At 35.6% G+C, this 21,865-nt stretch overlaps 1 protein-coding gene across 3 annotated transcripts in view; it reads right to left on the bottom strand.

Annotated features, from left to right (window-relative positions):
- DNAH12 (dynein axonemal heavy chain 12) overlaps positions 1 to 21,865 on the bottom strand; it is a 221,142-nt gene that overhangs the window by 111,323 nt on the left and 87,954 nt on the right. For all 3 annotated transcript variants that reach the window (XM_023620217.2, XM_070237332.1, XM_070237333.1), the window contains 12 exons: positions 20,971 to 21,090; positions 19,483 to 19,639; positions 19,078 to 19,250; positions 16,255 to 16,407; positions 15,736 to 15,975; positions 15,164 to 15,409; positions 14,727 to 14,846; positions 9,433 to 9,542; positions 6,302 to 6,485; positions 6,028 to 6,168; positions 3,047 to 3,130; positions 2,277 to 2,465 (listed from right to left, as the gene is read on the bottom strand). In XM_023620217.2, the coding sequence (XP_023475985.2) occupies positions 2,277 to 2,465; positions 3,047 to 3,130; positions 6,028 to 6,168; positions 6,302 to 6,485; positions 9,433 to 9,542; positions 14,727 to 14,846; positions 15,164 to 15,409; positions 15,736 to 15,975; positions 16,255 to 16,407; positions 19,078 to 19,250; positions 19,483 to 19,639; positions 20,971 to 21,090 (1,917 nt within the window). The remainder of the gene's footprint in view (positions 1 to 2,276; positions 2,466 to 3,046; positions 3,131 to 6,027; positions 6,169 to 6,301; positions 6,486 to 9,432; positions 9,543 to 14,726; positions 14,847 to 15,163; positions 15,410 to 15,735; positions 15,976 to 16,254; positions 16,408 to 19,077; positions 19,251 to 19,482; positions 19,640 to 20,970; positions 21,091 to 21,865) is intronic.

The following is a 21,865-nucleotide window of genomic DNA, read 5'->3' as shown; positions in this document are numbered from 1 at the left end:
TTAAAATGTGCGTACTACCCAAAGTGATCTACAGATTCAATGCAATCCTTACAAAAATTCCAATGGCATATAATCTTGAGAAAGAACAGAGTTGAAGGCATCACACTTCCTGATTTCAAATTACATTACAAAGCTCTAGGAATCAAAACAGTAGGGTACTGGCATAAAAACAAACATATAAACCAATGGAACAGAATGGAATGCCCAGAAATAAACCCAAGCATATACAGCCAACTGATCTTCAACAAGAACACACAATGGGGAAAGGATAGTCTCTTCAATAAATGATGGGAAAATTGAGTATCTACATGTAAAAGAATGAAATTGGATCCTTATCTTACACCACACACAAAAATCAACTCAAAATGAATTAAACGTAAAATCTGAAATCATAAAACTCCTGGAAGAAAATATAGGGAAAAACCTCCTTGACATTGGCCTTGACAATGATTTTTTGGATATGACACCAAAAGCTCAGGCAACAAAAGCAAAAATAAACAGGTGGGACTTCATCAAACTAAAAGCTTCTATACAGCAAAGGAAACAATCAACAAAATGAAAAGGCAACCTATGGATTGAGAAAATATTTGCAAACCATATATCTGATAAGGGGTTAATATCCAAAATATACAAGGAACTCATACAACCAAATAGCAGTAAAACAAACAACCCAATTTAAAAATAGGCAAAGGACCTGAATAGACATTTTTTTCCAGAGAAAACATAAAAACAGCCAACAGGTATATGAAAAAGCATTCAACATCACTAATCGTGAGGGAGATGCAAATCAACACCATAGTAAGAGATCACCTCACATCTGTTAGGATGGCTATTGTCAAAAAGATAAAAGATGACAAGTCTTGGTGAGGATGTGGAGAAAAGAGAACCCTTTGCACTGTCGGTGGGAACGTAAATTGGTACAGCCATTATTGAAAACAGAATGGAGAATCCTCAAAGAACTAAAAATAGAACGACCATATGATACAGCAATCCCTTTTCTGGGTATATACCCAAAAGAAATGAAATCAGTACCTCAAAGAGATATCTGTGGTCCCATGTTCATTGCAGCATTATTCACAATAGCCAAGATATGAAAACAAAGTTTCCACTGATGGATGAATGGATAAAGAAATTGTAGTATATGTATACAATGGAATATTATTCAGCCCTATAAAAGAAGGAAATCCTGCCATTTGGAACAACATGGATGAACCTTGAAGACATTATCATAAGTGAAATAAGCCAGACATCGAATGGAGAAACTGCATGATCTCACTTATGTGGAGAAACTAAAAGTTGAACACATAAAACCAGAGAATAAAACAGTGGTTACCAGGCGTGGGGAGGTCAGGGAAATTGGGAGACATTAGGCAAAGGGTATAAAGTTGCAGTTATGCAGGATGAGTAAGTCTAGAGATCTAATGTACAGCATGATGACTACAGTTAATAATACTGTATCAGTACTGGAAATTTGCTAGGAGAGTAGATTTCAGGTGCTCTCTCACACACACACAAATACAGTAACTATTTGAGGAGATGACATGTTAATTACCTTGACTATAGTAATCATTTCACTATGTATATGTATATCAAATCATCATGTTGTACACTTCAAATATTTTTATTTGTCCATGTTGTTGCAAAATTTTTACTTTAAAAAATTAAAAAAATAAAACCCAGGGGCCGGCCCCAAGGCCAAGTGGTTGGATTCATGCGTTCCGCTTGGGCAGCCCAGGGTTTCACTGGTTCCGATCCTGGGCACGGACATGGCACTGCTCATCAGGCCGCACTGGGGCGGTGGCCCACGCACCACAACTAGAAAGACCCACAGCTAGAATATACAACTATGTACTGGGGAGAAAAAGCAGAAGAAAAAAAAACAACAACCTAGAGGGATAAACATACATACACACATACACACACACACACACACACACACACATATACCTGAGTGCAAACAAAACTAAGGGAATTTGAATAAGATTAGTCGATAGCATCAATGTCAATATCCTTCTTGTGCTATTATAATATGGTCTTCCAAATGTTACCATTGGGGGAAACGGGGTGAAGTGTACATGAGATCTTTCTACTATTTCTTACAACTGCATGTAAATCACTGATTGTCACAACAAATATTTCAAATTTTAAAAAGTGGATACTAAATGTCTAAGGTGAAACTGATTTTAGTTATTTATTCTACCATTGTGACTTCACACTTCATAAACTTGAACGGGAAACTAAAGAAACTTGAGTGAGTCAGAAAATTACGGTGTTACCTTGCATTTTTTCTTACGAACCCTCAAAGTGGGCGGTATTAACCAGTGAAAAAGTGCTTTCAGAAGAGCTTGATGATCTGGTTCTTGTAGCGGTCCCTTCAGTGAGTTCAACCATGAAGACATAAGCGGTTCCCATCCTAACTGTGAAGGTTCCAAATAAATCATACCACAGCGGCTTACGGTGGCGGGCTAGAAAAAATAGACAAGTTTTCTTTTTCTAATGTTGCTTTTATACCAGTAGTACCTGGAAGCTATTAACTACTTCTTTGCATGACTTATAAGGCCCCTCATGATCTGGCTCCTGTCTTCCTCTACAGCCTCACACACATTAGATGAAACTATTTGCAGTTACAGTTCCCTGGACATGTCATGGCTTCAGGTCTTTACATACCATCTTGCCATGATTTGAAACGCCTGGCCCCAACCAATCTCCCTGGAGAAGTGTTATCCCTCAAAACCAGATCAAACACTTAAACATTTTCCATGGTCCTCCTCTACCCATTCCCCTCTTGTATTCACCTGTTGTATATATGGAGGAGGCTCACCGCCCCCCCCATATTCTTAGGGCACTTAACATGTAGCTCTATACTGGGATTATTTATCAGCACACTTCTCATCTTCCCTAAATAAGCATACACTGCCTTATTCATCTTTGTATTTCTAGTGCCTAAGTCATCTTCTGACACCCAACAAAAAATAGTTATTGATTAAATGAAAGAATGAATAAATGAACAAATAAACAAACTACTCATATTAAATTATGAACTTACCGAAGCCTGGGAAAGGTCCATTGCTTCAAAGATGAGGCTCATTTGAGGAGACATTTGAATGATTTCCCCACTCATAAGGCAAAGCTAAAGGCAATTATTTTTCAAATGTTTATCTTAAAAAATCTCAAACTTCTCAGATAAAATTTTATTCTATTTATCAGATAATGTATATCCTGTGATATAATGAATAAGTATTAGAATGGAAGCCAGAAAATTGTAATTCTAGATTAGCTCTGTCAATTACTTACTAGGTAAGCAAACACTTAACATCCTGAGTCTCAGCCTCTTCATCTATAAACAGAGATAATTTCTCTCTCATAGAGTTAGGGGGGAGGGGAACTACATGACATACTGCAAAAACTGTAAAACCCTACCCAAATCTCAGTTCTTTTTATCAATAAAATTAAATGAAATACTTCTGATTTTATATAGCTGTCAGAAGACCTTTTTATTAAAGAAAATAGAAAATAGAGAATAGTATGAACACTCAATACCCATCTCCTAGATTTAACCAATGTTAACATTTTGCCATGTTTGCTTCATCTTTTTTTAAGCATTTTTAAAGAGCATTACACATATCATGGCACTTCACATCCAAATATGTCAATATCCATCTCTGAAAAATAAGGACTTTTCCATATAACCACAATAACATTATCACATCTAACGAAATTATCAATAATTCCTTAATATCATCAAATGCTCAGCCAATACACAAATTTCCTCAGTTGTACCAGAAATGTCTTTTCAACTGATTTATTCAAACCAAAATCCAATCAAAGACCATGTATTATGTTTGCTATCTCCCCTTGATTTCTTTTAATCTAAAACGTTCCTCTTTGCTCAAATATGTAAAAAACTGAATTTATCAACTGCTCCCTTTCCACCAAATTCCTTTCTTATCCATTATTATTAAAGCCATCCTATCTTCTCAATCTCCTTGACTTCTACCTTTGGAATTATCGTTAACTTTTAATAATTTTAATAATTATTATTAGTTATTGATATTCCAAATTAATTTCATTACTAAGTCTTTTAAATTCTTCCTCTTCATTTATTTTTCAGTGTTTCTTCTCTGCTTCTACAATCATCACTCTCATCCCAGTCTTGCCCCTATGTAGTTGTATGTCAACAATGTTACATTTAACATTTCTGAATCTGTTTCTTATCTGTAAAATAAATGAATGGTCTAGAGCTGGAACTTCCAATATGCTAGCCAGTAGTCATGTGTGGCTATTTATATTTAATTTTAGCTAACAAAATAAAATTAATAAATTAATTAAATAAAATTTAAATAACGGCTAATTTAAATCTTCCCCTTTTCCCTCAAGTGTGCAAAGAACCAGGGCCTAACACTTCACAAAGAAAAAATAAATCATCAGAAGGATTTCCCTTCAGATTTCCACCATCAAATCCATAGATTTGCCTGTATCTATCCCTATCCTCTCCTGCTTCCCTTTCCTCCAGTAGGAGACGATCCTTTCACCTGGCTCTGAATCCTTAGACTTGACTCTACTGATTAACCCCTCTCTTCTGAATCATCACTACTTCTTGTCTGTTTAATTTCCCCCCTTAGCTCAATCAATATGACTGAATAAATGAAAGAAAGAATATGAAAAAATGACTACCCATCTATTATAAAGTACGGGAGGATATGTTTGAATGCTAATTAAATTAATTTGCTTATTTAGTAGTGTAGTTATTTCACGTAAGTATGAAAATAAATTGCGATATATTCATACAGCAGAATACTAATACAGATATAAAAAGAATAAATCAATCAATAAAATGGAACTACAACAACATGAATATCACAGATAATATACTGATGAAGAGAAGGAAAATACTAAAGAGTAGGTTTCCATTTACATGAAATTCAAGAACCAGCAAAGTTAATTTATCACAGCAGAAGTTAGAATAGTGATTCTCCTGGGGGAGGGTATATCAGTCGGGAAGGGACAGGAGTGAAGTTTGTAGGGTGCAAGAAATTTTACACATCTTTAGGTGATGGTTATGTCAGTATACCCATACGTAAAAAAAAATCTAAATCTAAACTTAGTGCATATTTTATACTCTATGTATGTTACCTCTCAATTAAAATAAATACTAGAAGACTTCCATTTTCTAGTTTTTTTGTATATCTCACAGCTTCTAAGGCAATGTTCTACATATAAGCACTGAAGCATTCAATGTCTTCAAAAAGGAATGAAGCCCTTTTATTTTCTCCTAAAATCTTAACTCAAAGTTTTGTAAGAAGCCATAAGACTGGAGTCACTTAACTCCTCTCCTCCTCCTCTTTTTGCTGAGGAAGATTGGCCCTGAGCTAACAGCCATGCCCATCTTCCTCTACTTTATAAGTGGGACGCCTACCACAGCATAGCTTTTGCCAAGCAGTGCCATGTCCGCACCCGGGATCCGAACTGGCGAACCCCGGGCCACCAAGAAGTGGAACGTGCAAACTTAACCGCTGCACGAATGGGCTGGCCCCAAGACAGTAATTTTAATACAACATATTTTCATTCTATAAAAAAATTAAGTAAAGATTTATGACAGCATAGTTTTCATTGAAAAGATAATTTATAAACTTTATTCAACTTGCTGCAGCCTTTATTGTCATAGTCAATTAATTGTTGAACACAAAATTGCTTAAGCATGTCTCTATCTGATTTTTTTTCTTTTTGCTGAGGAAGATTACCCTGAGCTAACGTCTGCTGCCAATCTTCCTCTTTTTGTAGGTGAGCCACTGCCAGAACACCGCCGTTGACAGACAAGTGGTGTAGGTCTGAGCCCAGGAACCCAACCTGGGCTGTTGAACTTAACCACTAGGCCACTGGGGCTGGCCCTGCTTTGCTTTTGTAAATTTTGGTAAAAAACATATAACATTAAATTTACCATATTAACCATTTTTTAAGTTTATGATCCAGTAGTGTTAGGTATATTCCTATTGTGCATCTGTTTTGCTTTTAATCATCATGGTTTACCTTTTTATTATCATCCAATACTGTGTTCATGCTCTCTATCCACAAAGTGTCAATGGGACCATCAAATACAACCCATTTCCGGTCAGGTGTTTCTGATAAGGCAAATTCTCTAAAAGTATTAGCCACAATACCATCAGTCCACTGAGGAGGAAAAAAGGAAGAGTTGGAAAGCTTCCTTTACAAAACTATAAAGTGATAATAAGAAAACATTTCAAATTTCTTGGTTTAATATGCATTGTCAATAAGACTTGAGAATGTTTACACTTTGGATTACCTCATGAGACACTGGGTCAAACTGTCCAAAAAGTTGGCCCATAGTAATGGATTTGGGGTTTACAGTCCTATAAATGACCTTTTCTTCCTCTCCATAGCCACGTTCATTCATTAGAGTTAGAGTATCAGCCAGCATATGCAGAACTTTTGTCTTAGCAGCAAAAGGCTCTCCTACTAACATAAAACTATGAAGGAAAAGAAATAATTGTACAATAAGATCCTAAAAAATAATTGTAAATTAAATTATTTGCCTACATACTAGTATTTAAAATTTTACCCTATGATAAATTATATGGTTACTACATGTAATTTTTGAAATTATATGGATTTTTCTCATACACAAGGAAAATATATTTAACTTCTGAACTGATTGATCTCTAAATCAAATTCTCTACATTAATACCATTATCTATAAAAGAGAATATAATAAAAAATCTCCAAATGAAAATGAAAACTTAACAATTGTATACTCTTAAAATAAAATTAAAAAAATAACTTGGGGCCTTCTAAGGAGAGGAGTGGGAAGGATTCCCTTTCCCTAAGTCTTCACTTGCAAGAGTAATTATTAGTGCTCTTTGCCAAATACTTCTGAATCTCCTCTCTCCTGGCACATAGTAGGATTCCTCTCCCTCTCATGGAAATACTAGGTGACTAATGAGTAATAAGTGGAAATGAGGGGTGTTACTTCTATGAGGGAATAGATAATTGCCAGGGAGGGACCTTACTGAGCTCTCTCTTTTCCCTCTAGCACAGCTGTGACCCATAATGCTGAGATGGTGGCTGCCCCAACAGACTGGGACCCTGAGTAATGAAGATGAGCAGAACCTTGCTGTTAATCTATAATGGACACAGCATGAATGAGAAATAAACCTTCATTTTTAAGTCACTAAGATTTGAGTGCTGATTGCCTCAACAAAATAACCTAGCCCATCCTTACTGACACAAATTTGTATGTAGAAGGCGGAAGGTATTCTTGATATAATAAAAAAGATGAAAATATATGGCATTGGCTTAAAGGCCAGGTCATGGGTGGCAAATTAATTGTTATCAGAGGCTAAAAGATTAGCAATTAATGTTACACAATGATGAAACATTTGGTAAACTTATCCCTTGAGATAACCTGGAAGATAGATAATATACCTAATGAAATTGTAGTTTTAGGGGAAAAGGAGAGTGAACAGAATATTATTAGTATATAATGGCACCTGATGGCTGCATTTAACAAGGAACTACAAGAAAGAAATGAGCCCAGAAAAAAATGGCGAGTTTCAAGCTGGAATGAAAGAGAATAGAGGGAGTCCAGAAATTCATGAATTTGCATGATTGAACGAGGCAACTTATTCTCATCTCCAATTTGTGAAAGATGAATTGAAAAAACCTTTGAACAACAAACATCTACTCAGCCTAGCATCAAGGATCAAATCAAGGGACACTGTTTCACTTTACAAAAACCTACGAAAGATTAATATGGTTCCTAGTAATCATTTCAGAAGGATAACATAATTCAGGGAAAAGAGATGAAGGGTGCGGCCTCTCAATTAAGCCTGATAGTTTAAGGATACTACATGGAAATACAGAAAGCTATGACATAATAAGGATGTAGTTTTGGCTACTGGCGCACGGAGCTGCCTGAAACCAAATAGATAAGAAGCTTATTAAGTTTTTGAGAGAGTTTACTGACAAAGAAACCACATGTTTAGGCTAAAATACATGTGAATGTTTAAGACTTAAAAATCATCCTCAGGTATGGGATGCATGAGGGTTGATTGTACTATTCTCTATTTTTGTATATGTTGAAATTTTACATTATACGAAGATTTTTAAAAAGAAATTCTGCCTTTAAAAAAATCATGACCTTTGAGGGGCTGGCCCCGTGGCCGAGTGGTTAAGTTCGTGCGCTCTGCTGCAGGCGGCCCAGTGTTTTGTCAGTTTGAATCCTGGGCGCGGACATGGCACTGCTCATCAGACCACGCTGAGGCAGCGTCCCACATGCCACAACTAGAAGAACCCACAACGAAGAATACACAACTATGTACCGGGGGGCTTTGGGGAGAAAAAGGAAAAAAAAAAAAAATCATGACCTTTGAGACCTCAACTTTCTTTAGGTAGGAAGCAGGCTAAAAACATTTCTCAGCTCTTGAAGACATTTTCTCTATTGTCTACTCCATGTGTGACCAGGAAAGAAAATGGAAAGACCTCTCAGGAGGTTGAACCAAGGTCCATGGAGAACAGTTAATTGGAAAGCCCCTCCCAGGGAGCAAAATAAAGCATAAATGGATCCAGGTTTTATGTGGCTTTAAGTTTATACAATTGGTGGGGGAGGCTTTCCAAGGGAAAAAAAAAAATGTAATTATGAGTGCATTTCATGTAATTATGAAATGTTCACCGCCACTTTAATGACACACTATACAATAAATTTTGTGTACAAAATGATTATAACTCCTTGGAGGGGCCCCTACAAGTGACAGATCCTGAAATTTAAACTCCATTAGCTTCACAGTCAATCTCTTTCTGGAATTGGGACCCTCCCTACATTCCCTGCTGGGTTTCAGTATTGCTACCGACCAGTGTTAGCTGTGTCTCCTATTCTTCAATTTCTGAGTGGGAGATTAGCTCTGATAATTCTGTTCTGGTAAACCCACTAATACAATACTGTATGTGTGGAGGGCAGATAACTTGTTTTTCTAGTTTATAGGATCAAGAGGAACAACTTCCAAATCTGACACAGAAACTATCATGCATCACCCAGAGATTCTAGACTTTGAGTCTGTTCATTGATTGACCAGAACTTTTAGGTTGTCTCCCTGGGAAGGGAAGAGTGCATTTTACGTGCATGAAGGAGAGTGAATAAAATATCTGATGACCAAAAGGGCAAATTGTGATGGTAATTAGTGCTACATCATTGAATGAGTACTCTTTACCAATCCTTGTTAGATCTGTAGCATGAGAGAGAAATAAACCTTTGTTTTTAAGCCACTGGGATTGGAATTCGGGTGTGGGGAGTGTTTGCTCCCTAGCCTATTCAGCATACAAAGTTTGCTGAGTCTTTTGGGTCACATATTTTAGTTGTTTTAATGGTTTAATAAAAAATAACATCTAACTATGGCAGACAATGATAATCTATAATCTTACCCATGTCTAACAATCATCATTTCATATGTCTGAATCATTTTTTCAATAAAAAATTTAACAGGCTGAAGATTATGTGCTTTGCAGGCTTCATGAGCACATTCCAAAAATTCCTAAAATAAAAGAAAAATAGAATGCATTTCTACAAAATGATATTATAAACCATGTCATACATGCCTTATAAATGCAGACTTTTCATTTAGAAATAAGAAAATTGTATCTTCTTATATTGATAAATTATTTCTTAAAGCTTTATTTATTTAATTAACAAGAGGAACAAATAGAATTAAAATACTTTAAAATATTAGTATTCCTTATTATAAGTTATTAACAATCATAGCATCATAGTATTGGGTATAAGCTGCATGAAAAAAACACTCCTTTTAATAGTGTTTTGCAGAATTTCACTTTTGGTTAAGATATAGAACGATATGCTAAACAATCCTTCACACTGCAGTAAGTGGAAATAAACAAAGAGGCTAAAAAAATCACAACAGTTTTAAAGATACAGGAGCACTTGGGATACAAATAAGTCTAAAGGATCTAAATTTCAGAAAAGGATGACATTTCCTAGGTGAGCACAAATCAACAGCTAATCTTGCCGTTGCATTTTCCAGGTGTGGACATAGGAGGGCACTGGATTGGGCCTGCTATAGGCAGAGGAACTTTGCTGAAGTAAGGAGACTCCAACAGAGATTTTAATAATCATTTGGGCTTGTGTGACAGATTTGAATCTGGAGAGGCTCAAACACAAAGCTGGTTCTCCCTACTGCCTACACTTTTGCTGAGTGTGAGGTGACACAAGAAATCAAGGGCTTAGGCAGAAAGGCACACAGAGAGAGACTTCCTTAGCCTTGGGATGTTTATATGCCAAAACACTGCTAGAGGGAGGCCCCTATAATACAGCAGGACAATTCTCACTCTAAAGACATTTAAAACCAGAGGTAAACCAAAGCTAAATAATGCTTCAACAAAACTCTGGCTTAGGTCAACTCCTGATTGAATTGACCAGCAGCTTAATCTAGCTATCTGACAAAGGAACAAGATGGTTTTTCTGCAGGAAAATAATACCAATTTAGCCTCTAAAGTATTTTATACACCATTTTTAACATAAAATCAAAATTTACAAATCATAAGAAATAGCTGATGATCAAGAGAAAAAACAGTAAACAAAACAAACTTGCAGATGACCCTGATGTCATAACTAGCAGACATTGACATTAAAATAACTTTTATAAATGTATAAAAGAAAATAGACAATATGACAGAAAATAGGTGAAGAATTTAAGCAAAGAAATGAGATCTCTTAATAAAATAAAATTGGACACACTAAAACTGAAAAAATAAAATATGTGAAATTAAGAATTCATTGGATATGCTTGTCAGCAGACTGGACAAAGCTAAAGAAAGGACCATTAATCTTTAAGACAGGTCAATAAAAAGTATCTAAACTAAAGCATAAATAATAAAAAATGAAATAAACAAATTAAAAACATAATAACAGACATGTGAGACAAAATAAAATGGTCTAACATACATGTAATTGGAGTTCCAAAAGGACAAGAGAAAGAAAATAGAACAGAAAAAATATTTTAAAAGATAATTACTGAGAATTTTCTGGAGAAAAACATCAATCCACAAATTCAACAAGTGCAGCCAATCCCAAGCAGGACAAATACAAAACAAAAACACTAGGCATACAGTCAAACAAGGAAAGAGAGAAAATATTAAAAATAGCCAGAGAGGGGTCAGCTCCGTGGCTGAATAGTTAAGTTCACGTGCTCCGCTGCAGCGGCCCAGGGTTCAGATCCTGGGCGTGGACATGGCACCCGTCATCAGGCCACGTTGAGGCGGCGTCCCATATCCTGTAACTAGGAGGACCTGCAACTAAGATATACAACTATGTATCAGGGGGGTTTGGGGAGATAAAGCAGAAAAAAAAAAAAAAAAAAGATTGGCAACAGTTGTTAGCCCAGGTGCCAATCTTAAAAAAAAAAAAAAACAGAGAGAAAAAACACATTACATTCAGGAAGCATGAATAAGAAAAAATTCTGATCTTCTAAGTACAACAATGAAAGCCAGGAGTTAACAGAATAACATCTTTAAAATGATGTAGGGGTGGGAGAAGACCCTACCAATGTAGATTTCTATATCTGGTGAAAATATCCTTCAAAAATGAAGGCTAAATAAAAACATTTTCAAACAAACAAAAGCTGAGAGAATTTGTTGCCACAGGAACCACATGCACACAAGAAATACTGAAGGAAGTTCTTAATGTGGAAGGGAAAAGATTCCAGATGAAAGCACATATCTGCAGGAAGGAATAAAAAACACTAGAAAGGGAAAATATAAAAGACTATTTTTTTCAAATACTAATACCTAAAGCAAAAAATAACAATGTATTGTGGAGTTTATAATATGAGTATGTGAGTGAACGTAAGTAAGGCCATCTGGTAAGGGAACATAAGTGAGGCCATCTTGTTACACTCAATAACCCTTTCCTAGTTGAACTCTTTCTAGCATGTGATCATTATAAATTGCTGCACGCTTTCATGATTTCCTGGCCCTGATTCTGTGCACATACCCCTGCTGAGGTACTCTGATAGCTTTGTTCTTAACAATTTTAATGAATTTTCCCAGGGAATAAGAAGGCCTCCAGAAAGAAAGAACACTCGTAGAATATTCATCATCATTGACAGAAGAAAAGAATCCGTCATGTACATTTCTAAATCCCCTCCTTGCTGCCCATTTTCCTGATTTAACTGTCTCAAGATGCTATGATCCTTGATGGGTTTTGGAGACATTAGTCACCCATCTTCCAATTTGCTGGCTAATCTAATCTAATTAAACTTCCATTTTTGATCTCTAACTCGTGATTAATTGGCTCAGATCTCAGTGAGCAGAGTGAGCCCATTGCTTGACAACAAATAGAAGTAAAATATATGACAACAAGGGTATCATAGGCAGGGGTGAGTGGGTAATGGAATTACACCATTTAAGGTTCTTATATTGTTTATGAAATACAAACTTAAGATAAATTATAATAAATCAAGGATGTATATTGCAATCTCTGGAGTGGCCACTGAGGTCAAACTAAAAAGCCAACAGAGATTAATGGAGTAATAAACATTACCTGAAACTCAAAAGAAGTCAGTAAAGGAAAAACAAACATACAGTACACATCAAAAAGCAAGATGGTATAGTGAGTAGTAGTTGTTTTTCCTACGGTCCCAGCTTGCCTCAGCTTGGCTGCGGGCACACTGAACTGCTCAGCTGCCTACCTCCTAGAGCTGACTCCTAGTAGTTTTTTTCAAACTGGAATCTATGGATTCATGGATCTATTGCTATATTCATGGGAGTATAAGAGTTCTCCAAGAGAATGTTAAAATTTTGTATTTTCATTTTGATTAAAAAAAAGTCATATTAGTATATCCTGAATCATCTTGATAGTCACCTGTGGTACAATACAAAAATATATGTGGTCTTTGTCCCCTGGTTCTGGCACAGGAGTATCTTTTGTTATTCATAATGAGCCCTTTTTCAATCACATCTGAGTTTAGGCTAATGAGGTGACTTAGGGTGGGGACCCTAGATAGCCTCAGGATGGGGCCAGTCACCAGAAAGTCCCAGTGGTTAGAGAGTTGGAACTTTCAGCCCCACCTACCAACCTTTGGGGAAGGAGGAGGGGAGAGCCAAGGATTGAGCTCTATAAAAACTCTCGAACAATGAGATTCAGGAAGCCTCAGATTTGATGAACCCATCAAGGTGCAGGGAGGATGACACACCCTGAGAGGGCATGGAAGCTCCATGCTGCCACCTCCCAATACCTCACCCTACACGTATCTTCCATTTGGCTGTTCCTGAGTTGTATCCTTTAAAGTAAACCAGTAAACATAAGTAAACTGGGCTCCTAAATTCCATGAGCTGTCCTAGCAAATTATTAAACCTGGGGGCAGGGGGTTGTGGAAACCCCGATTTATAGTTAGTCAGTCAGTACAGGTGGCCCAGGACTTGAGACTACTGTCTGAAGTGAGGGGCAGTCTGGTAGGACTGAGCCCTTAATCTGTGGAATCCGACACTCCAGGTAGTTAGTGTCAGAATTGAATTGCATTGTTGAACACCCAGTTGGTGTTGAGAAAGTCAGAGGATTCGTTGTTGGTGTTAGAAAACACTCTAGAATCACCTTAATCTGATGCCACCATAGGATGCATGGTACTATTTGAGTTTGAAAATTAAAAAAAAGGACAGAAAGTAAATGATGCCTTTAAGCCAAGTAATGCCTTAGTGATATAACAGCTCAAACAAAGAAAACTTTTTATAGTAATATCAATAGAGAGAAGAGGTGGAAGGACTGAATTATCACACAGCAAAAGGTGGTTTATGCATGCCAAACTCAAAAGAATGTTGACTGCACATTTTACCATAGAAAATGCCATAAAGTGACAATTTAGTTTTGGCCACACACAATCTATCTCACTAAATCAAGATTGGTGTTTTGTCTATAATTAATTTTAAAATTTCTTTTGATTTTACATTATATAACAGCTATAAACAGTAGGCATTTATTCTTATGTGTACATATATGTAGGCCTCATTATAATGTCTATTATTCATTTATTTATTTTTGTGAGGAAGATTGGCCCTGAGCTAACATCTGTTGCCAATCTTCCACTTTTTGCTTGAAGAAGATGGTCCCTGAGCTAACATTGGTGTCAGTCTTCCTCTACTTTGCATATGGGACACCACCACAGCATGGCTTGATGAGCAGTGTGTAGATTCATGCCCAGGATCTGAACCTGTGAACCCCAGGCTGCTGAAGCAGAGCGCGAGAACTTAACCCCTATGCCACCAGGCTGGCCCCAATTATAATGTCTATAATTTAAATGAAATTGGAAATGCACATTGTTTGTTTCCTTTAAAAAGAAGTCAGTATATTACTTACATTTGAGAAACAAATCCTTATGTTAACTATAGGATATTTTGCCACTTTCAGTTTACCACCTTTTCTCCCTGCTGAAGTACACAATAGTATTATGGTATACACAGTAGTAAGTATATCATAAGATAGGAAATAACATACTCTTACAATGGACACTATCTTTGACCTGAATCTTGTTAACCCTGGTATCATAGAACAGACGGTACAGAAATCTACTCATTTTCATTAATTAAAGTGGCCAAAATAGGGGTTTCTCATCCAAATAGAATAATTTCACTCATGTAATAAAACTTTGAAAAGTATTGAGTCATCAAATGAATCTATTTTCAGAAAAATTCATTCTCACAGATTTACTTACATGATAGTCAGCTTCAGGAAGTTTAACACCAGGAAATAAGTCGCTAGTTATTCCATTAAATAAAGGTATATCATGTGATAGAAATTTTGGTTCATTTACATCTTTAATTGATCGAAGAAGCTAAAATCATCCAAAAAGGGCAATATAAGTTACTTGCCAGTATTTGCCCCCCACCTCACCTGCCAAAAGTCAGTTTCTTTTACATTGCTCCATGGAATCCCCATACTAAACCGTCAATACTATGCTTGTCAAGCCAAAAGGTCTTTGTATTCATATAAAGTATAAGGAATAACGTAACCCAAAACTATCATTTCAACCCCATGTAAAAAGACTCAAGCAACAAGTCTCCTGATTGCCTATTTATAGTTCCCGATCAACCTTGTTAAAAAACTTTTCTTTCCACTGAAGCTTTCACAATGTATACATTTAATACTTACAAGTATATCTTCATTTTCATCTGGAAATTTTAGTTTTAGGTTTCCAGCAGCCACTAAAACTGCTTTTACTGCTCGCATTCCATAGTCATAATGAAACTGTGATGAGAGCTGCTCTGAGCAAAGCCTATAGGTCATTACTATCTTCACAGACAGAGGTTTTGCATTAAAAAATCCATAGGAGTAGAGGGAGATTTCTGCTATGAGGGCATAGTTTGGAACCATCATAGCCACTGTTCTAAAAAGAACCTGAAGTATATAATAAATGAAATATATTATTTACCTTACAGAAATCATTTTTAAAGCTGAACATAAGAATCCAAAGATAATATGTTGATATTCGAGTTTATTTCCCCAATGCAAAACTTTTTCATTAACTTTGTAATTTTTTAAGTAGCACTTTTTATGTACTTTAATATTTCTTAGATGTCTAAAAAGTTTTTAGAGGTATAATTTACCTTATATCAAATGAAAAAAATAAAAGGGAAATTACAAAGATGTGAGAAAATTATACCATTTTGAGTGTATTATGCTGTTACTTTTGATTAACAAATTTGTAATCTTAAAAAAATTACCTTAAGATTGTCTGGCAATTCAGAACGTCCTGCATAGCCGGGATTCATGGTAATAGCTACAAAACAGTTTGGATTGAGCTTTAGTTCTGTCCCTTCAAAAATAAACTCTTCCAGCTTCTGCTGAATGGCTCTTTGAATGCAAAGGATCTGTTGAGCTACCACTGACAACACTTCCAACTCAATTCGATTAAATTCATCAAAGCAAGCCCAAGCACCAGAAGATGCCAATCCTTTAAAAAACTAAGGACAAGGAAAAAGGAGATGATTTTTCTTAGGAAAGGGCATCGTTGTTCAAACAAATATTTAAACTTTTAAGTCAAAATTGAAAGTTAAACTTAATAAAAGCCCCAAGGATGAAAACAACGTCTTTATCCTAAAACCAAGGTTCTGCTTGAACCTCAAGCAGGAACCACAGGGAACTGCTTAAACCATGCTCAAATAATGTTTACACACGAGCTTGCTTCGGTCTCTGCAGTTAGACCTAGCTGTAAGATTGTAACATTTAATATGCAACTTTACCTTTCCCATTGCTATATAATCTAGCCCATCAGAACAGTTGAACACCACACACTGTACAGCAAGAGCTTTAGCCAAGTCCTTGGTGGTTTCAGTTTTTCCTGTGCCTGCGGGCCCCTCCGGAGCACCTCCAAGGTTTAAATAGAAGGCACCTATCTGAAAAAATATACACATGTGAAAAGAAATCCATGCTTAACTGAAAAAAAAAGGACAATTTCTTACGAAATGTATTTAGGCTTGTTTGTAGCTTCAGAGAGGCAGTGATACAATTATATTGTTCAGTTAATTTTTAGCACACAATTTTTTAGCTGCACAAAGAAAAAGCAGTTTAAAGGGTCCAAAAAAGTGAAAATGTATCAAAATCTCCTTATCTGCTAAAACTTCATTTGTATCCTATTTGCCTCTAAAAATAAGGAGAATCTAGCCTTGCGGTGTTAACGTTTGGTCAGAAGGGTTTAATTAGAAGTGGTTGTGGAGATGATCATAGAGATCAATAATGACAGTCTACATGGCTAGCCGCAAAGAGAAGAAACACCTGAAAGTGAGTGCTATAAATGGGGGCCCATCGTTGGAACAGAAACAAATGACCTATTATTTAATTTTGTCTATGATTCACCCTGGCTATTGCATTCCACCCTTGGTATGTTCTCCATTTCCTCCATTCCCATAACACTCTTCTGTACTTCTCTTACCAGTAGTATCGTTTTCTACCTTGCATTACAGTTAATTTATGTACACTGTTTTCTCTCTCAATTAGTTTTTAAGCTCCTTAAGAGCAACATCAGCAGTATCTGAATTCTCTCTGGGTCGCCACAATGACTAAAATATTGGTTGGGAATTTTTAGAAGCATATAAATTACAGTGAACTCCCTGTAACTATGGAGTTTTTTTCATGAAAACCACTATAAGTTTGTGAAACTTAACTCCTCTTAGGAAAAATAGGGTTAAGGGACCAAGGCTGTACATATGGGAAGGCAGGGGGTACATGGGAACTCTCTGTACTTTTTGCTTAATTTTGCTGTGAACCTGAAACCGCTCTAAAAAATAAAGCCTATTTTTAAAAGTAATAATAATAAACAAACCTATGAAAGTCATATTTTCACATTTACTAAAATGAAACAATAGAGACAACTCATTAATAAAGGCAATATCAATGATATTTATCCATCTTAAATTTATAATAAATGTTATACTGCTAATGTCCATTAACTTGATTGATGGAAACCTCAGGCTCTCCATTCTTTACAATTTTAAGAAAATGCTTACAAATGTATTCTTTTTATTATGGATCATCAATATACTAGGAGACTTTTTTTTCGATGTCTAGTGTTATATACAAGTGTTCAATGTGTTTCTGATTTTACAACTCAAAGTTGTTAGCTTCCACCTTACAAGTATTCACAGCTTCTGATTTCACTGAGGTCCCAGATAGGACATAGAAGCTTGAGATTCATTTATTCAACAAATATTTAGGAAGTAACTATGTACTTGTTTACCACTACAGGAGAGAACAAGACATACATGATCCCCATCCTCAGATAGTTTTTTGAGAAAGCAGAGGTTTTGGTGAAACATTTTATCGTAGATGCATTGGCACCCTACCCAGATTCCCTTTACTGGCCATTGCATCCATTCTCCAATTGCTGTGAGAATTGGCTACAAAGTAGCTCTCAACTGTTCTTTTCTCCAGAGAATCGTACTCAACTAATAGTTTGTTGGCAAATACGGCACCTGAAATTTTACTCACACCCCTAACCCCAGGGGTGACCCATAGGCAGTGACAATTAGGGAATATAAAAGCCAGACCCCTTTGCCTTAAAGAGGGGTACCTCTGTGTTGCCATTCATGCTCCAAAACTCCCTGTGAGATCAGGCTAAGTAAGGCTATATATCCTTTGAAGCCACATCTTTACTTAGCTTTTTCCCCTGCTTTCCTCACTTCCTTACAGGTCTTTACTGAGAGCCTTCCCTTGCAAATCTAGGTTATCCAGTAAATTTGCCCTCAAATCCCCATTTCATCTCTGCTTCTAGAGAACGCAATCAAAGACACTTTAATTTTACACACTCAGCACAGGTGGATTGATGTTTCTTGGTGCTCCTCCTCAATTCCCAGACAGGATTGCCATATTTAGCAAATAAAAATACAGGATGCCCGGTTACATTTGAATTTCAGGTAAACAATGAATTATTTTTAGTATAGGTATGTCCCATGCAATATTTGAGACATATCTATACTAAAAATTATTGTTTTTATGAAATTCAAATTTACCTGGGCGTCCCTGTATTTTATCTGGCAACCCCACTGCCAGGGTTTGATATTTTCTGTTTTGTTTTGTTTTCATTTTTTTTAGTTATAGCTCTATCTTCCACAGCTTCCCAACAAGCAGAGACCTCAGCACTGCCCCACTACACTTCAGCTTTCTCCCTCCTATTCAACAGAACTAACTTGGAATTCTAAGCAGAAATGTACTTTCCTCATCTTCTTGTCATAACTCCCAGAACTTCACCGCAAAAATTGATACCATTTTCTGAAGCTCTGCTTTTCTCTTTAAATCTCCAGAATCTTCCTTTTTCTAATTATCCCTAATAGTAATGATTTTCAAACATTAGAATTCGCTCTTGTATTCTACAAAAGTACCCAAAAGTAAATATTCATTATTATAATTTCACATTAAGGGAATTTGGGATTAGGAAGGGATAGCCATATTCAACTACTATAGATAAGAGAATAAAATGAGGATAGCCACGTTACATTTGGACAAGAAAATATGACACCACACCAAAAAGTAATCTTTAATGTGTGAATTAAAATAATTTAAATGCATACCAATGTTCTGTAACATCTGTCAGTTAGAGGAGTAATGACAAGTCTAGGTGAGTTACCAAGATATTCATAAGCATATTTTACATTGCAATTAATGATACGAACTCGAGCATTTTCATATTCCCAATAATATCGAAGCTGAGCAAGCCAGTGGAAATCTGTATCATGTGAGACACCTAGAAAGAATAAAGTAAAACAAAACACATAATCCTGAAATGGAAATAATTTGAAAAATATGTATTTTATCATCTTTTATAACAACAAATATTAAAATAATTCATTTTCCTATTTATAGAAAAGATCATGTAAAATAAATTCTGTTGAGAGAGAAAAAGACATATGGTATAAATCTTTGCTTCTAGAAGCTCTTGAATTTTATGTTTAATATTAAAGAAAAAAGTCACATACCCATATCAATCATGTCCATGACCACATCTCTAGCATGGACATCAATAGTAACCAAAGCCCCCAGAGTAATCCTGGTCTGTTTCGACAATTTTCCTCTTACCAGCTCTACAATATCATTTAGTTGATTCTGAAGTTCCTTATAGTACTTCTTTAATCCCTACAAAATAAAAAAGCAATTACACTAAGGTTATATAGTACCTAAAACATGTATTTTATATATTTACTTTTACAAAACAATTCTGATTTCATAATGTATCTCAATATAAAAATGAATTAAAGAATAAAGTCATTTTCTCTAAGCCTAGTAAAATATTAAGAATAAGTTTTCAACGAATTATATAATTTTGATACTACATGTAGAAATTGGGCGAAGATTGCCTTTGCAAAGGATAGATAAACTAAGTAAGAAATATAGTAGGATGACTGGGACATATGGTATTTCTATTTTTAAATTTTTGAGGAATCTCCATACTGTTTTCCATAGTGGCTGCACCAGTTTGCATTCCCACTAGCAGTGTATGAGGGTTCCTTTTTCTCCACAACCTCTCCAACATTTGTTACTTTTTGTTTTTCTTATTTTTTCCATTTTAATGGGTGTAAGGTGATATCTTAGTGTAGTTTTGATTTGCATTTCCCTGATGGTCAATGATGATGAACATCTTTTCATGTGCCTATTGGCCATCTGTATATCTTCTTTGGAGAAATGTCTGTTCATGTCTCCTGCCCATTTTTTTATTGGGTTGTTTGATTTTTTTGTTGTTGAATTGTGTGTGTTCTTTATATATTATGGCGATTAACCCTTTGTCAGATATACGACTTACAAATATTTTTTCCCAATTAGTGGGTTGTTTTTTTCTTTCAATCCTGTTTTCATTTGCCTTGAAGAAGCTCTTTAGTCTGATGAAGTCCCATTTGTTTATTCTTTCTATTGTTTCTATCCAAAGAACTTGAAATCAGCAATTCCAAAAGTCTCATGTGCCTCTATGTTCATTGCAGCATTATTTACAATAGCCAAAACGTGGAAGCAACCTAAGTGCCCATCAAGTGATGATTGGATAAAGAAGATATAGTATATATATATATATATATATACACAATGGAATACTACTCAGCCATAAAAAAGAATAAAACCATCCCATTCACAACAACATGGATGGACCTTGAGGGCATTATGTTAAGTGAAATAAGCCAGATAGAGAAAGACAATCTCTGTATGACTCTACTCATATGTGGAAGTTAAACATGTAGACAAAGAGAACAGATTAGTGGCTACCAGGGGAAAGGGGGGCTGGGGGGTTGGCACAAAGGGTGAAGTGGTGCACATGACTGACAAATAATAGTGTACAACTGAAATTTCACAAGGTTGTAAACTATCATGAACTCAATAAAAAATTTTTTAAAAAACTTCTAAGCAGAAGAGTTAAAAAAAAAAAGAAAGAAACATAGTAGGTAGAAAAGAATGTTATTTAAAATCAAATAACGCTTTACCTCTGTCCCACCACTTATAACTTCCTGTGTTTCAGAAGTCCAGAACATTTGAGAAACACAAAGTACAACTTGGCCAGGCCACTCTCGAACCCAGTCTCTTCTTGCAGATTCTGGATAGGCCTGAAGAATTAAAATGCATCATTAACTTTAAAAGATCAGGAAAGGAAAAAAAAAAGCATTAAGTGTCTAACAATAGAGAAGTGCAATATTTGGTACATTCGTATGATAGTATATCATATAGTCATGAAAATTTTAGATGACTATGTAAAAGACCCAACAATTTTTTGTAAATTATATTTTTGAAATATTTGTTTGTTTATAAAAGAATGGAAAGTTGAGCATTGATATGTTAATAATCAGTTATCTCTGAAAGAATTTGATTGTTGATTCTTTCAGAAGTTGATTTCTATATCATTTTTATGTTCCTTTCCTGTGGGGAATTGTCAAGTTTTCTACATAGAATACATACTACTTCTATTAAAATAAAGCATAAAGGCTTTATTAAATCATAAAAAATCAGTCTAATAGATTATGTATATCAATGCCAAGATTTAATTGAAAAGGAAACTATACAATCTGGTGGAAAAGTGGACTAGAAATTAAAGCCATTGTATTAATTATCCATAGCTTTTCCAATAACTTGTCTGACCAAAGTATATAATTTGAACAATTATATAACATTTTTATGTTCAAAATGCATTTAAGTTGGGGGAGTTTTAATCCTTGAAAAAATAACTTGCTTCAAAAGTTAATGAGGCAGAAAGGGTCAGCAAAATGGCAGGGTGAGCTGACCCAGGACTCTCTGCCCTCCAAACTACAACCAAAGAATCGGAACAACTGAATTTCAACCAATAACCCTAATACACAGACCAACAGAGACCTACAGCAGCAAGAC

The sequence above is a fragment of the Equus caballus genome, chromosome 16 (assembly GCF_041296265.1).
Source record: "Equus caballus isolate H_3958 breed thoroughbred chromosome 16, TB-T2T, whole genome shotgun sequence".
NCBI lineage: Eukaryota > Metazoa > Chordata > Mammalia > Perissodactyla > Equidae > Equus > Equus caballus.
This window is presented reverse-complemented; position numbering and strand designations above follow the sequence as displayed.